This window comes from Canis lupus, chromosome 3, assembly GCF_011100685.1.
Source record: "Canis lupus familiaris isolate Mischka breed German Shepherd chromosome 3, alternate assembly UU_Cfam_GSD_1.0, whole genome shotgun sequence".
Lineage (NCBI taxonomy): Eukaryota > Metazoa > Chordata > Mammalia > Carnivora > Canidae > Canis > Canis lupus.
Window position 1 is genome coordinate 27,706,093 of NC_049224.1, and position 17,269 is coordinate 27,723,361.

At 36.7% G+C, this 17,269-nt stretch overlaps 1 protein-coding gene across 2 annotated transcripts in view; it reads right to left on the minus strand.

Moving 5' to 3' along the window:
* The window catches only part of JMY (junction mediating and regulatory protein, p53 cofactor), a 100,322-nt gene that overhangs the window by 42,215 nt on the left and 40,838 nt on the right, over positions 1-17,269 (minus strand). For both annotated transcript variants that reach the window (XR_005356827.1, XM_038532473.1), the window contains exon 3: positions 2,680-2,830. Coding sequence is in view for 1 of the 2 variants with exons in the window: in XM_038532473.1 (XP_038388401.1) it covers positions 2,680-2,830 (151 nt within the window). In the remaining variant the exon portion in view is untranslated. The remainder of the gene's footprint in view (positions 1-2,679; positions 2,831-17,269) is intronic.

A 17,269-nucleotide genomic window follows, 5' to 3' on the forward strand; every position in this document is an offset into this window, starting at 1 on the left:
AACAGATGATGTGATTTTCAAAATTCCTTAATGACAGGATACCATTGAGCACCTGGGTGGCTCAGTCTGTTAAAATTCTGCCTTTGGCTCAGGTCATAATGATCCCAGGATCATAGGATTCAATCCCACATCAGGCTCCCTGCTTAGCAGGAAGTCGGCTTCTCCCTCTCCTACCCTCCCCCCCAACTCATGCTCACGCGCTCTCTCTCAAATAAAATATTTAAAAAGGATGGGATACCATCTTCCTAATAAAATAAAACTGGAGAAGCAAATAATGTGATTTACTCAAAACTTCCTAAGTACTGCCCTCATGTCTAGCCAAATATTTCAGGAACAGGAAAGATGGGATGCATTAAACTTGACTGATACTATCTATGAGTTTTCAAAGTAGCAATGAGCATCATAAAAAGAAGCCTTTTCTACCTTCTGTGCACAAAATCACTCACATCAATATTAAAAAGTTATAACTGACTAGAATTAAAACAATTCAAGAAAGCACTTACAAACATTAAATGCTAACCATAATTCTACCTCTTTGAATCATTAAGTCCAAGAAACAAAAAACATTTACTCAACAAAAAATCACATGATCACTAAAAAGTTAACTACTAAATTTCACTTTGTTCAGAAATGAAATATTTAAGCATCTCAACACATTCTATATCCTATTTATCACAAAACAGGACCAAAGGCTTGAAAATTAAAAAATAAAACCTATTAATAGGAGTACTATCCTTCTTATCACAGAAAGTAAACACAACACCCAGAAGAGAACTGAGAAATGTGTAGAACCTAGATGATTTTAAAAAACAAAACAAAAAAACCCTACAAAACTTTCTGGAAGAAAACAAAAGACTTGGATAAAATGGCAAGATATATCAACTACATAATTTTTTCAATTATCATATTGACATACAACAAAACAACATTTACTCATCCCATGAATATGAAAACCCTCTTGTCAAATTCTACAGTATTGTCGTTCTGGTAAGAATTACATTACTTTGGGAAGAAATAATTTTTTAAGAATAGGATTATAGTACTATCTTAGAATAATTGACTATACACCCAAAATTTTTGAAAAATAATGAGGAGGGGGTAATTAATAAGCTGGGTAGGGCAGCCCCAGTGGCTGCAGCGGTTTAGCGCCGCCTGCAGCCCAGGGTTTGATCCTGGGGACCCTGGATGGAGTCCCACGTCGGGCTCCCTGCATGGAGCCTGCTTCTCCCTCTGCCTGTGCCTCTGCCTCTCTCTCTCTCTCTCTGTGTCTCTATGGATAAATAAATAAAATCTTTTAAAAAAAAATTAAAAAAAAATAAGCTGGGTAATACATTTCATTATGAAGCTATTGTCATTACTCAGAGCATAAGAAAAGGCTTATCCAAGTAGATGAAAGTATGTCCAAATATATGAAAGGACTTTAGTGTTTTTTTAAAGATTTTATTTATTTATTCAGGAGACAGAGAGAGAGGGAGAGCGAGAGCCACAGGCAGAGGGCTCCATACGGGGAGCCTGACATGGGAATCAATCCCGGGTCTCCAGGATCACGTCCTGGACTGAAGGCAGCACTAAACCGCTGGGTCACTGGGGCTGCCCCGGATTTTAGTAGGTTTTAACTCTTTGGAGGAATCCAGAAACTTCAAAAAATATAAGTAACAATTTAAAGACTTTTAGAAAATCATTCTTAGAAGCTAATGGTCTTTACAAATAAATTTGTAAATAAAAAAAAGTTAAAATTTAGGAACGGATATTTGCAATAGATGTCCAAGTGTATAATAAAAATAAACCAATATAAGGATCTCTTATTCATTAAGAGAAAAAAAACCTACCAAAAAGTATTAAGTGAAAAGGATATGCAAATATCAACTATTACATTTTAAAAAGCAGTAGTCAGTCATAATGAAGGAAATAAAAATTTAAAAACATGATACTTTCAAACTATTTTTATTTTTTTAATTTTTTAAATAACAATGTCAAATGATGCTAAAGAATCAAAGACAGCATTCTTCCTTGGTACACTGGCATTCTGAAGGAATAATCTGCTTCAAGTACAATTTCTAAGGAAATGTGGATTTGCTGAAGGAATAACCTAAATGCTAAACTATGTTAATGTCAGGCAGATCATGAAAAAATGAATAGCAGTGACTTTAAACTGCTACTGAAGGATTTCTGTGGCCATGTGTGGAAGAAAATTGGAAGGAATGGACCTTCAGAGACCTTGCCCTAAATATCTCTTCATTTGGCTGATCTTGATTTGTATTGTTTAAAAACTGTAATTCTCCTAAGTATGTGCTTGCCTGAGTCCTGTGGATCATTGTAGCAAATGAACAAACCTAAAAAGGCTGTGGGAACCCCAAAACATGTCATTATTTGGTCTAAATGTGGGCAGTCTCATTGGGACCTGGGCCTTTAAGCTGTGGAATCTATAACTGGTTAGTATCAGAATTGAATTAAGCTACACTAACACTCTATTGCTAGTTTTTAAAGGTGAAGAATATGTAAATACATGCCCAAAAAAGATTGAAAGGATCTACCATAATTTGCTAATAGTGATCTTTTAACTACTAGAACTATGAGTAATCTTTATATATTATTCTATAGAACTCCTGCAAACATGAAATACTTAACCCACTCATTTTCAAAAATATCTAACAAGGATAACTATACTAGGAAACTCACCTTTTTGTGCTTTTGCTGTTATTTCAAAATATTTGACAGTAAGGTCTTGAATAGACAGCACAGCCATGTGAGCTTTTCGCTGCCAATCAGCATCTTCTTTCTGTAGACTTTCAATTCTCCGGGGACCGAGATAATCATTCTCCATAGAAATCTTTAGAGAAAAAAAGAAAAATTAAGAAGCCCACTTCTTTCTTTCTTCATTCCTTAAATATTCACTGAATTTAGATATCAGGCATTATGCCTAAAACAATATTTTTCTCTTGCTCTAGAATACAAGTTATTAATTTACAAAATAAGTAAATTAACAATGTTAAAGCTATCAGATGCAAAAACTGGTTCCCAATTCCTCTTTTATCTTCTATCTTCTTTTTCATCATCCCCTCCTCCATATATAAACAAAGGACATACAGCAAAATGTTAGATGAGGAAATAGATTTCCTCCTTAGGATAATTATATTTTTAGATTAAAAATTATTTGTGCCATTAAAATACTTTTACAACTGACATAAAATAATTGAAAACTCAAATTTTAAGACTGAGAATTTACGAAAACCAGCCCATCTATCAAAGACCTCTAAACAAAAGTAACAGACAAAAATAACTTATTTGCAAGAGGGCGCCTGCGTGGCTCAATCTGTTAATAAGCGTCTGCCTTCAGCTCAGGTCATGAACCTAGAATCCTGGGATCCAGGCCCACATTGGGCTCCCTACTTAGGCAGAAGTCCACTTCTCCCTCTGGCCTCCCCACAACCCCCGGCTCGAGATCTCGTCTCTCTCACTCTAATAAATAAGTACATTCATTTAAAAAAAAAAAAAAAAAAAAAAAAGACTATTTTGCGAGAGTTACAACTGAAACAAAAGGACAAAGGAGAGTTGAAAACCAAATGATGGACAGGGATGTACCAGGTGAATGCTATAGTAAAATTCACAGTACAGACAGTATTAATATAAAAGTATATAAAATTACTACACAGGTATGTTTAACATGGAAGAAAGGTGAAATCCATAAAGACTAGCAACAGATCCTTTGTGCCCTCTATCCTGCTTTATCATATAGTAAGAAAAGACAGCCTAAAAATTCAATGAGAAGTGAGCATCTTATTAAGATGATGAAAAAAACAAAGATATTAACCCATGCCTGGCATACTACTAAAAAACTAAATATCATGAGCCACCAAAAAAAATTGTAAAAAAGCTTCACAAGTAGAAATAACACAGGCTGCATTCTCTAAATGGTGCCATAAACAGATTAAAAGAACAGCCTTACCCCAAAATGACACGTTAATCCAGAAAATGTAACGTAGAGGAAGGTAACATTTGGTTTTGGCCTTAAAAAACAATATACTGCTAGCTCCTTAAGCTAATGAAGAAGCTTCCAGATAGAGATGGAAATATATGCAAGATCACTTAATACAAACTCAGCTCACAATTGAGCAATTTATAAGAAGTGTTATAAATGGACAAAATAAGCAAAGCACAAGGAGGGATCAAGAATGACTATATAGGGATCCCTGGGTGGTTCAGTGGTTTAGCACCTGCCTTCGGCCCAGGGCGTGATCCTGGAGTCCCGGGATCGAGTCCCACATTGGGCTCCCTACATGGAGATTGCTTCTCCCTCTGCCTCTGTGTGTCTCTCATGAATAAATAAATAAAAATTAAAAAAAAAAAAAAAAGAATGACTTATAGGAGCATTTGGGTAGCTCAGTTGTTTAAGCAACTGACTTCAGCTCAGGTCATGATCTCAGGGTCCTGGGACAGGCTCCACGCTTAGCAAGGAATCTGCTTCTCTTTCTCTCTCTGCCACTCCACATGCTTGCGCACGTGTGCACTTTCTCTCAAATAAATAATATCTTCTATTAAAAAAGAAGAAGAATGTCTAGAAAAAAAATATCTAGGGGTGCCCGGCTGGCTCAGTTGGTGGAGCATGAGACTCTTCATCTCAGGGTTGGCAGTTCGAGTCCCACACTGAGTGGAGATTTTTTTAAAAAGTCAATAAAATCTTTTTAAAAATTTGCATATAGAATTTCAATTTTCTCAAAAAAGTAAACAATGAAGGAGTGGCTAGTTTCAAAGGGGAGACCATCAAGATGAAATCAAGGATTTCATCTTATATATGATAAGTCTGATTTTGCAAAGGTCATAACTAGAGATACGTATTTTGGTAGCCTTGACACAAAGATGACATTTAACAGCCATCAGAGTGAATGAGGTTATCTAAGGAAGTCATGAAAAAGGCTCATACTTGAGCCCTGAGCTGAGCCCACACTGTGAAGAATAAACTATAGAAACCAAGCCAGGGTAACCCAAGTGGCTCAACGGTTTAGCACCGCCTTCAGCCCCGGGTGTGATCCTGGAGACCAGGGATCGAGTCCCATGTCGGGCTCCCTGCGTGAAGCCTGCTTCTCCCTCTGCCTGTGTCTCTGCCTCTCTCTGTCATGAATGAATAAATAAAATCTTTAAAAAAAAGAAACCAAGCCAGAGGAAGTGGGGACACCAGTAAAGTATGGAATCACATAAGGAGCAAGATTCAGGAGAAACTGACCCTGTCCAATACTACTAAGGTGTCAAGTAGGATGACATCGAGTACCCGCAGATCTAGTGGGTACTCTAGTTCTAGAGTATAAGCAAATTTCCTTTTCCTATTAACTCCCATCACATTTCAGATCCTAGTTCAATTACTAGTTCTTGGAAGTCTTCCCTGACTTCTCATTATAAACTCTTCAGTGTAATACAGATAACTTTCCTTCACAGCACTTACCATAACCATTTAAGATTTTGTGAACTTGAAATATTAACTGTTTCCCACTTTGAAAAAGTTCTATGAGAGCAGAGAATGGATAGGTTTGTGTGTTGGTGGTTTGTTGGGTTTTTAAATTTTGCTTCTCACTAGCATGCTGCCTGGCATGAAATAGGCAATCTAAAATATTTCCTAAATGATGGAATTAAAAATTCGCTCTGTACCTGTTTTTAATGAGAAGAAATGCAGACTTGTTTAAATAAATACTCTGAGAGATCTGAATGAATAGAGGAAAAAGGGTGGTGCTAGAAAGGACAAAGCTTAAGGGTAGACCCTTTGCTTTTTGTTTTATTTTAATGGGAGATCATGGAATAGGCTGAGAGGTGATAAAAGTATCTAGCAAAAGGAAAACATACAGATGCCAGGAAAAAAATGAGGCTAATTATAGTAGAAAGGTCCTTATAAGAAGGACATGGGAAATGACAGGATTTAGAGTACTGGTATACAGGATATGCTCTTGGTATATGTAGGCATAGTTTCTCTGTGGCCATTAAGAAAGTCAAGTTTTAGATTTGGTAAATGGATGGGGAGGAATTCCTGTTTGAAGATCTCCATTTTCCCCTGTGAAAAAAGCATCCAGATATGAATAGTTTGGTACAGGAGAATGGAGGAGAAAAGACACGAAATAGCTGTTTTAAGATAGTACAAAGACAAACCATTCAGAAAAATGCACTAAGTAAATATTTTCTTAGAAAATAACCAGGGGAAAAAAAATTAAAAAAAAAAAAAAAAAGAAAGAAAGAAAGAAAGTAATCAGGGCTGGGGCCTGGGTGGCTCAGTAAGTTAAGTGTCTGCCTCCGGCTTAGGTCATGATCTCAGAGTCCTGAGATCAAGTCTCACATGGGGCTCCCTGCTCAGCGGGGAGTCTACTTCTCCCTCTCCCTCTGCCTCTGCCCCTCCCCTGCTGCTTGTGTTCTCTCTTCTCTTCCTCTCAAATAATCAATCTTGTTTTAGAAGATTTGATTTATTTATTCATGAGAGACACCAAGAGGCAGAGACACAGGCAGAGGCTCCCTGCAGGGAGCCCGATCTGGGACTAGATCCCAGATCCCAGGATCATGCCCTGAATCAAAGGCAGACGTCCCAATAATCTCTTTAAAAAAAAAAAAAAAAAAAAAACTCTTAAAAAAAAAAAAGTAACCAAGCTTAGTGTGGTCATGGCACAAACTCATATAATGCTAGTAGATCTATAAATTGATGAAAAACTTTTCTGGCAAGTATTTTATGGTACCATACTCTTTGAAGATATTTTTTTAAATACCTACTTTTTATCTATTTAAGAAAATACTTCCAAAGAGTAATAACCAAGGATATTCACTACAAAGCTGCTTAAAATAAAGGAAAAAATGTATCAGATATATCGAACAATAGACAATGTTACAGATAATACATCTATAAAAATACAATTCTATACAAAAATAATGCTTATGAATTTCTAATAACAAAGGAAAATGATTATAATATTAAGCAATGACAGATCAAATCATAGACATGATTTCAACTATATAAAACATTTGGTTTTGGCCTTAAAAAACAATATACTGCTAGCTCCTTAAGCAAATGAAGAAGCTTCCAAATAGAGATGGAAATATATGCAAGATCACTTAGTACAAACTCAGCTCACAATTGAGCAATTTATAAGAAGTGTTATAAATGGACAAAATAGCAAAGCACAAGGAGGGATCAAGAATGACTATATAGGGATCCCTGGGTGGTTCGGTGGTTTAGCACCTGCCTTCGGCCCAGGGCCCAGGGCGTGATCCTTGTTTCTCCGAAACAAGAAAATATGTACAATGTATTACTGAGGTCATTTGTCGTTAGATTATGGGTAATTATTTTTCTTCTGTTTAAAATCTGTACTTTCCAAATCCTCATTATGTATGTATTGCTTATACTGCTTTTATAATCATGAACCAAAAAAATGTTCTCTCTCTTCTTTGGGTCACAAACTATACCAACTAGACAAAACTAAAACACATTATCCCAGAAGTTTCCCTCTTCCTAGTCAAGCAAACAATGAGCTCTTGTTTTCATATAGGAGGACCATCAAGAGGCAAAATTGTGAGACTTATTTTTTTCCCCTAGTGTGTGTGGGAGGGAGGGGAAGTTGAGATATGCTCAGAACTTAAATGCCCTCCTTAATAGTTGGAAAACAGAATTACTTGAGCTCTACTTCTGGTATTATAAAAATAGTGCATAATTAAGTCAGTAAGAGCTTAGATTCTTGATATCATATTCCTTACTCACCAAGACTGGAATTTTTTTAATTCTCACAAAACAATTACTGTATCTCCAGTCACATATTCCAAGACCCAAATTACATGATACTACTGAATACGGTAGCTTTTTTCTTCCTTTTTGATTTTATGACAGCTAATATTTGGAATCTTTCAATTATATAATTTGAATAAAGAGCCCACTGTACTAGGTGCTTCAGGGGATATAATGTAAGGTACACATCTTCCTCCTAAGAAATTTACAATCTAATTGGAGGATAGGGTAAGCAAGGATAATGTGATGTAGAAATCTGTCTTCAAATTAGGAGACCTAGCTGTGCTACATATTAAGTGTGAGCGCTATGACACAATCATTTATAATTTAATTATTCATTTCAGCATCAGTATTATACTAGGCTTAATATAGATCCCTAACTATTAGACTTCAAATACCTTTCTTTTGGAGGCACCTTGGTGGCTCAGTGGTTAAGCATCTGCCTTTGGCTCCGGTCATGATCCGAGTCCCAGGATCAAGTCCCTTCCCCCTCAGGGAGACTGCTTCTCCCTCTGCCTTATGTCTCTGCCTCTCTATGTCTCTCATGAATAAATAAGATATTAAAAAAAAAAAGAATATACCTAAGATACTATGCGATGTACCAGCTATAGAGGCTGCAGTATTGAGTCTGGGAAGAAAATTTCTAATGGGAATGATAAGTAAATTCTTAATGAACAAGGAGAATTTTATCTAGGTATTAAAAATAGTTAAGAGTGTCTCTATAGGGGGATCCCTGGGTGGCTCCACGGTTTGGCGCCTGCCTTCGGCCCGGGGCATGATCCTGGAGTCCCAGGATCGAGTCCCACCTCAGGCTCCCTGCGTGGAGCCTGCTTTTCCCTCTGCCTGTGTCTCTGCTTCTGTCTCTATTTATCTCTCATGAATGAATGAATAATCTTAAAAAAAAAAAAAAAAGTGTCTCTATAAAAAGAAAAAAAAGTATTTTAAGACCTTCAAGGTAAATGACACGTTTGGTAAGAAAAGAACACATTTAGCTGTTTAGCTCAGGATGTACCTTATTGAGGTTCAAAACTGTAGAGGGCTCTAAAGGAGGGGTATGATTGATAGATACATATGGAATATAAATGGGGAAGTAGAACCACCCAAAAGGCCTACTGGAGGCAAGAATTAACCTGAGCAAAAGACTAGCCTAGAGGCAGCTAAGTTCAGTGTGGTAAGGGACAGAACAGTCCAGCATGTCTGGAGTTTAGGTAAAACAGATAAAGATAATGGAAGATAAGACTAGAAAAGGAGGTTGTGATCACTATTAGGAGGCCTTAAAATGTCACGCTGAATTTATAGTTTGAGGCAATAGGTAACCACTGTGAGATACTAAGGAGTCAGTGGCATATTTAGACTTTAGCTCAGATAGGAGGACTCAGAAGACTTGTTTGCTATCTAACAAAACCATCGAGGTTTGTGCTTTGTTGTGATTACCTCTGATTTGTAAATATTCAAGTTAAAAGGTTTAAGACTAATATTCTTAAGTGGGGACCAGAAATTTAGTAAATTGAACACTACAGCCAAATTTTTAACTTATTCAACACGTTATGATACACAACTTTTCAATGACATGATTAAATCTTGTACACTTTCTTTTTTTTTTTTTTTTTTTAAAGCTTTTTTTTTTTATAATTTTTTTTTTTTTTTAATTTATGATAGAGAGAGAGAGAGGCAGAGACACAGGCAGAGGGAGAAGCAGGCCCCATGCACCGGGAGCCCGACGTGGGACTCGATCCCGGGTCTCCAGGATCGCGCCCTGGGCCAAAGGCAGGCGCCAAACCGCTGCGCCACCCAGGGATCCCAAATCTTGTACACTTTCAAGGACTTATTGTGCCTAAAATCTTAAACTAAATTAGTAGGGTTTTTTCCCCCCTAACTTCAAAAGTCTAAAGATATAATATGAATTCTTGTTCATCAGTTCAAGTTCATCCTTAGGCCTTCTAATGCTAGGGTTAGGGTTCTGTGAACCACATCTAGGCTTTGCTGATAGAAAGGGCTAGAGGAAGGAGAAGAGATTTGCTTCTTCTTATGTGTATCACCTGACTTTCCTGTTCGATGTTCCAATGAGCATCATCGCAGACTTATTTCATCCCAGCGTATGCAGGCCCTTCCTGAAGCAGTTCACAGAATCCAGTTTACAGTTCATCGGCCTTAGCAGAAGTAGCCTCACTTTCTGCTCACCCTCCCCTGCAAGACAAACCAACACCAGCCTGCCCATTCCCAGAAATCTGGGTCTCTCCTTTGAGCTGAGACACACCAGCCCTTGACAAGCCATGTTGCTTTCCCTGGACTTCAGCTCCACACACAGTCCATCCTCCACGCTAACTAAAGCTTTAATAATTACCATCTCTTTCCCTGTGTGCCACTAATCCCAGAAGTGGTGGCTGTTTTTACAACTGTTAGCTCTGATATCTTAGAGTTGCCTTCTTAACCATCTGGTTAACAACTTTATATCAAGTTAACTATTCTTTGTATTAAATTCCCCCTATTGAAATAACTGGTTTACTTTTCCAATCAAACCCCTACAGACACAACCATGGAATAGAAATTTAATAAACAGGGATCCCTGGGTGGCTCAGCGGTTTAGCCCCTGCCTTCTGCCTAGGGTGTGATCCTGTAGTCCCAGGATCAAGTCCCACATCAGACTCCCTGCATGGAATCTGCCTCTGCCCCTCTCTGTGTGTCTCTAATGAATAAATAAAATTTTAAAAAAAAGGAAATTTAATAAACACCAAAACAGTGTTCAAACTTCAAAAATCTTAACTCAGATCATTAAATAGAAATCTTTTCTACTTGGATGCCTAACATTGTACAGATATGAGGAATCTTGCATTATGGCTTTTTATTTATTTATTTTTTTTTTTTTGCATTATGGCTTTTTAAAGAGAACAAATTAAAATCTGCTTTTAATTATTTGAGGAAAACTTGTACTTTTTTACTGGATTATCTTTACCTTCACTGTAAAGGCACATTCAAATATATGCAACACAAACATGCTCTCTATGCTTTTTTTAATGCCGTTTAAATGACCTCTGAAACTCAGTAATTAATGGTACAGCCAACTTATAAAAAAATGTTATTACAGTTTATTGTACCTAAGACATTGAGCCAGGATACTAAGTTCCTTTCCTAACTTGGCAAGTCTGAAAATGTACAGCATTGGTCAGCTGGATCATGTGCTTAAAAACAATGACATCTCTGTTTTCAATTTCAGAGCTAGAAAGAAAACAGTGCCTGTTTTTAAAATGGAAAAAAGTATGTGTCAGTTTAGGTAGCTATAGTGAGACTAATAAATACAGATTTCTTGGCATCAATTACCTATTATGAAGTACATTACTTCCTTGGATACTGGGGGTTTTTTGGTTTTTTTTTTTTTTTTTTTTTTTTTGGATACTGGTTTTTATATGAGAAACCTAAGTGTTATTCCTGTCTACTGTCGGGTTAGTGGGTGAAGAAAGAATTTAAAAAACCCTCCAATTCTCAGGTGAAAGAGATGGCAAGATAAATTTGTATATACTGATGTAGTAGTACCTTTTGTGCAAATTTTCCAGGCCCAGGCATCACCCAAAGGAGACTATGATTAACAAAATGACATGATCAGGTTTGGAAGTATCTATGTGTGCATTTTTTGTATTCAAAGTAAATCAATATTCTCAAAAAAAGTGTGAAATATTTTTTTAAGATTAGAGAAATCTGGGGTGCCTGAGTGGGTCAGTCAGGCTGGGGTGTCTGACTCTTGATTTCAGCTTGGGTCATGATTCCAGGGTGATGAGATCAAGCCCTGTGTGAGGCTCCATACTTATTAGCAGGGAGTCTGCCTGAAATCCTCTCCTTCTCTCCTTCTCCTCCCCGCACTCTCATGCATGTTTTCTAAAAATTAATAAATCCTAAAAAAATAATAAATAAAAGTGAGAAATCTAAAGCCAAGGAATTCAACGAAAAAATGGCTCAGGTAAGAGAAAAGTAGCTTAATGTAAACTGACAGCACTATATAGTTCACAGTTGGCATGCAATAATATACAGTGGTCCAATAATGTAACAGTCACACTGTGTACAAAAGAGCCCGATGAAGGATGCAGAGCGTAGAGACTGAAAAGCCCATGTTTTGCCACATCATGTGTACTGCTGCAGTTGCTCAGAAGAAGGCCCTTTTCTAATTTGTCTGCTATAATAGGGGCTGGAGAGTATATATACTATATGTATAATATGGAGAGTTTTACATATATAATTATATAATACACACTATTAATATAATAGTACTTATATCTATTTCACCAGATACCTACAGATTTCTTGGTCCTGGGGAGAGGAAGGGTGGAAGAGCATATTTAAGATTCAATGAGGAGATGACTGGCAAAATGAGGCGCCTGGCTACAAAGGGGAGAGAAGAACTGAGGATGCCTTCTAGATTCTAGCTTATTTCTTTCAGCAAGTACTAAAAGCTGGCCAACGTGTTTGAACTGCTTTTAGCTAATAAACAAATTAGTGGGCCACTCAGTAACTAACCCTGACTCATTAATAGGCTGGGTTTAAAAATCTAGACAGAATCTAGTTTGAATCTCACTCTGTAGTTGTGAAACCTGAGGCCCAGAGATCATAACTTTGAGTTCAGTGTGTTCAATCCCTTAGTGGTTTTAAGTTCTTTTAAACTTGTGGTTCTCAAACTTAAGTATCCATCATCATCACCTGAAAGACTTGTTAAAAACGAAGACTGCTGACACCTTTCCCCTACAGTTTCAGTAGAGATCTGAGGTAAGGACCAAGATTCTAAAAAAAAAAAAAAGGGGGGGGGGGGGCGGCGCGCAAGATTCTGTACTTGTGACAAGGTTCCAACTGATATTGATGCTACTAGTCCAGTTTTTGAGAACCAATATATTAGACAGAGTCTCGTAGTCCCTCAAGGGGTGTATGTCTCAGAATTTCTAGGCCAAAAATTCTGGGTAGGGCTGCTTAATGCTTATAGATGAAACCAAGGATTATTGAAAAATCTTTATTAATTACCATTTATAAAAATATAAAGACTATAATAAAGTACATTTAATATATACAGTAACTATATCATATTAATGATATGTATTTATAAAATATAAAATATATTTTATATAAATTTTATATATTTTATATTTATAAAATTTATATATTATAAATTGTTGCTTGGGTGTGTGTATATAAATAACATTATATAATTAAATGAATTATAATTTATATGTTATATGTTATTTATTTTTATATATTGTATATTTAAAATTATATATAAAATATAAATGTATATTTACAAATACTTTATAAATACTTTAATTTTACAAATATAAAGATATATTCAAGGTGCCAAGTTAACTCCTTTTCTATCATGCCTTAATATCGAGGTTAATCAAACCACTGGAAATAAAGTTCTCGAAAATCTAGAATATAGGTAAAACTCCCAGGATGCCCGACCATCTCTCCTCTCATTTCCTACAAATCCTTATACCCAAGACATATCAAACAATTTACATCCTATGGTATAACTAAAACAGCAAGCTTTGCAATCAAACACACATGTGTTTTGATCCCAGTCATGCTATTTACTGGCATCGACTAATGGTGCCAGATAGGAGTTAAGATTTGGTATTTGTTCAATAATTTGACTAAAAGCACAAGTATATGCCTATTCACTGTACCATTCCTGTTTTTATCTATTTATGGAGCATTCTCTATTCCAATCTCCAATGTAGACATATGTACCCACTTCCTATTGAATTCTTCATTCTTCAATGGTGAAATTCTTGATAATCTCTCTTTTTTTTTAAAGATTTATTTATTTATTCATTCAGAGAGAGCGAGAGAGGCAGAGACAGGCAGAGGGAGAAGCAGGCTCCATGCAGGAAGCCCGACGTGGGACTCGATCCCGGGTCTCCAGGATCACACCCCGGGCTGCAGGCGGCGCTAAACCGTTGCGCCACCAGGGCTGCCCAATCTCTTTTTTTTTTTGATGTATCTTTAGACAGTGTTGATCACTCCAGTTTGTGTGCCTCTAATCAATTTTTACAGGATTTTTAAATCAACTTTATTAAGTCATAATTTACATACAACATAATGTTCCCAAAGTAAGTGTAAGTTTGATGAATTCTGACATGTTTATATACCCACGTAAAAACCACTAACCAAAATTTAGAGCCTGTCAATCACTCAAAGGATTGTTACACCTGTTCCCTCTCAATCTCCACTGCCCAACCTCAAGCAACAAATGCTAAGCTTTCTGTCAACATAGATCACAACCATAATCTCCAGATTTTCACGTAAATGAATTTATATAATTTACAGGGTCTATCGTCTTTTGTTCAGCATATTAAGGTTTAATTTACATACAATCAAATGAATCTATTTAAAGTGCTCAATTTAATGACTTCTGATAGCTACATACACCCAAGCAACAACCACTACCATGGAGACACAAAACATTTCTATCACTTCCAGTCTATCACTTCCAGAAGGTTCCCCAGCCATCCATCCCTCCACACATGTATATACACTGCTCTATTTGGCATCTTTGATTTAGCAAAATTTAAGATTTATCCATGTTGTTGTGCCTATCAAAAATTAATTCCTTTGCACTGCTGAGTATTTATAGTATAAATATGGAAATATTACATTTTGCTTATCCATTCATCTGCTGATGGCTATCTGGGCTGTTCTAGTTAGGGCCTACTGTGAAGAAACATGGCATGAGTATTAGTGTTTAAGTCTTGTGAGCAGATGTTTTATTCTCTCTTTATAAATAATTAGGATTTGAATAGGTGAGTAGTAAGTTATGTATATGTCTAACGTATGAAGAGCCAAACCGTCTATCAAAGTGCTTACACCACTATAAAATATGCTAGCAATACTTTAGAATTCTAGTTACTCTCTATCCTCATCAGCCCTTGGAAGTGCCAGAATCTTAAATTATATTGATTCTAATGAGTATGTATCTCATTATAGTTTTTTTTTTTTAAGATTTTTTATTTATTTATTCATAGAGACACAGAGAGAGAATGAGAGGCAGAGACACAGGCAGAGGTAGAAGCAGGCTCCATGCAGAGAGCCTGAAGTGGGACTCGATCCAGGGTCTCCAGAATCACGCCCTGGGCTGCAGGCGGCACTAAACCGCTGCGCCACCGGGGCTGCCCCTCATTATAGTTTTAATTTGAATTTCTATGATGACTATTTTAAGCTATTCTGTGTGTCCTCATTGGCCATTTCTTTGTCTTTTATTTATTTTTTTAAAGATTTTATTTATTCATGAGAGACACAGAGAGAAAGAGGCAGAGACACAGGAAGAGGAAGAAGCAGGCTCCCTGTGGGCAAACCAAAGCGGAACTTGATCCCAAGACCCTGGAATCACGCCCTGAGCCAAAGGTAGATGCTCAATTACTGATCCACCCAGACGTCTCTCTTTAAGTGCCTTTTAAATATTTAGCCTGTTTTTTAATTTTTTGGCTGTGTTATTGAGCTGTACAGTTCCTTTTTCTGATGTATTATAAGTATTTTTCCCAATCTATGGACTTACCTTTTTTCTTAATCTTTCAAAAATAAGTGTTTAATTTTGGTAAAGTCCAATTTATCAACTTTTTTTTTCTTTATGGGTCAAGTTTTGTTCATCATGTCAAAAAGCCCTTACTTTTTTCTTCCCCAAAATTGTGAAAACATTCTATGTTTTCTTATAATTTTTTTTTTTTTAAGAGAGAACTAGGGGGTGGTGGCAGGGAGAGGGGCAGAGGGAAAGATCTTAGAGCCAATGCAGGGCTCAGTCTCACAACCCTGAGATCATGTCTTGAGCCAAAAGAGTTGGATGCTTAACCTACTGAGCCACCCGGGCACCCCTCTTATATAAGTTTTAGAACTTAAGAGATTCTATTTAAGTCTAAGATGGATTTCAAGTTAATTTTTGTAAATGGTATAAGGACGTAGATCAATTTTTTATATGGGCATGCAATTCTAGTAGGTATGCATTTCTTGCAAAGATTATTCTATCTCCCCACTGAACTGCTCTATCACCTTCATGAAAACCTTACTATGTAACCATGCATCTATTTCAGGATTCTATTCTCTTCCACTGATTTACAATTCCATCTAGGCTAATACTACAATGACTGGTTTTCTCTAGCTTTTTAGTAAATTTTGAAATCAGGTAATGTAAGTCCTCCAATTTCATCTTTTTCAAAGTTGTTATAAAGCCATCCTTTGTCTTTCCATAAAAACTTATTAGCTTGTCAGTTTCTGAAAGGGAAAAACCTATTAGAATTTTAATTTGGGGGGCAGCCCAGGTGGCTCGGCGGTTTAGTGCCGCCTTCAGCCCAGGCTGTGTTCCTGGAGGCCCGGGAATGAGTCCTGCGTCTGGCTCCCTGCATGGAGCCTGCTTCTGCCTGTGCCTCTCTCTCTCTCATGAGCAAATAAATAAAATCTTAAAAAAAAAAAAAAAAGAATTTTAATTTGGGGATGCCTGGGTGGCTCAACGGTTGAGTGTCTGCCTTTGGGTCAGGGTCGGGGATCGAGTCCCACATCGGACACCCTGTATGGAGCCTGCTTCTCCCTCTGCTTATGTCTCTGCATTCCTATCTCTCCCTGCGTCTCATGAATAAATGAATAAATCTTAAAAAAAAAAGAATTTTAATTTGAATCTACAAAATTGTAAACTGACATCTAAACATTACTGAATCTTCCAAACTATTAACACGATTCCTCCATTTCTTAAGGTACACTCACTTAATGACTCTCAGCAAAGTTTTATAATTTTCAGTGTTCAAAACTTTCAAATATTTTGTAAAATATATTCCTAAAGAGTTTGTGTTGAGAGAGGACTTATAATGGTAATTTAAAGTTTTTGTATAATTGTTTCCTTTAAAAATTTATTTGAGAGACATAGAAAAAGCATGAGTGGTGGGGAGGGAGTAAGGGAGAAGCAGACTCCCCACTGAACAGGAGCCTGATATAGGGCTGCATCCCAGGACTGTGGGATCATGACTTGATGAAGGCAGACCACATAACCAACTAGACCAACCCAGTTGCCTCTTCAGTTTCATTTCTAAAAGAAAATGAAACTAAATTTTAATACTGAAAAAATAAAAAATAAAAAAAAAATAAAAAAAAATTTTAATACTGACCTTGTAACTACATTTACCTATCATTTTCAACAGGTTTTTTGTTTAAAATTCCTTAGGATATCTTATATACACGATCATATGATCTAAAAGTACAGATGGCTTTATTTTGTCCTTGTAATTTATATGCCATATATCTTTTTTCTGGCTACAAACTCCAGAAAAAACACTGAATTAAAGTGGTGAGAGCAGGGCACCTGGGTGGCTCACAGTTGGTTAAGCATCTGCCTTCAGCTCAGGTCATGATCCAAGGGTCCTGGGATCGAGCCCCAAGTTGAGCTCCCTGCTAGATGGAGAATCTACTTCTCCCTTTCCCCTTTCCCTTTTTGTTCATACTCCCTCCCTCTCTCAAATAAATAAAATCGTTTTAAAAATAATAAAAATAAAGTGGTCAGAGTAAATA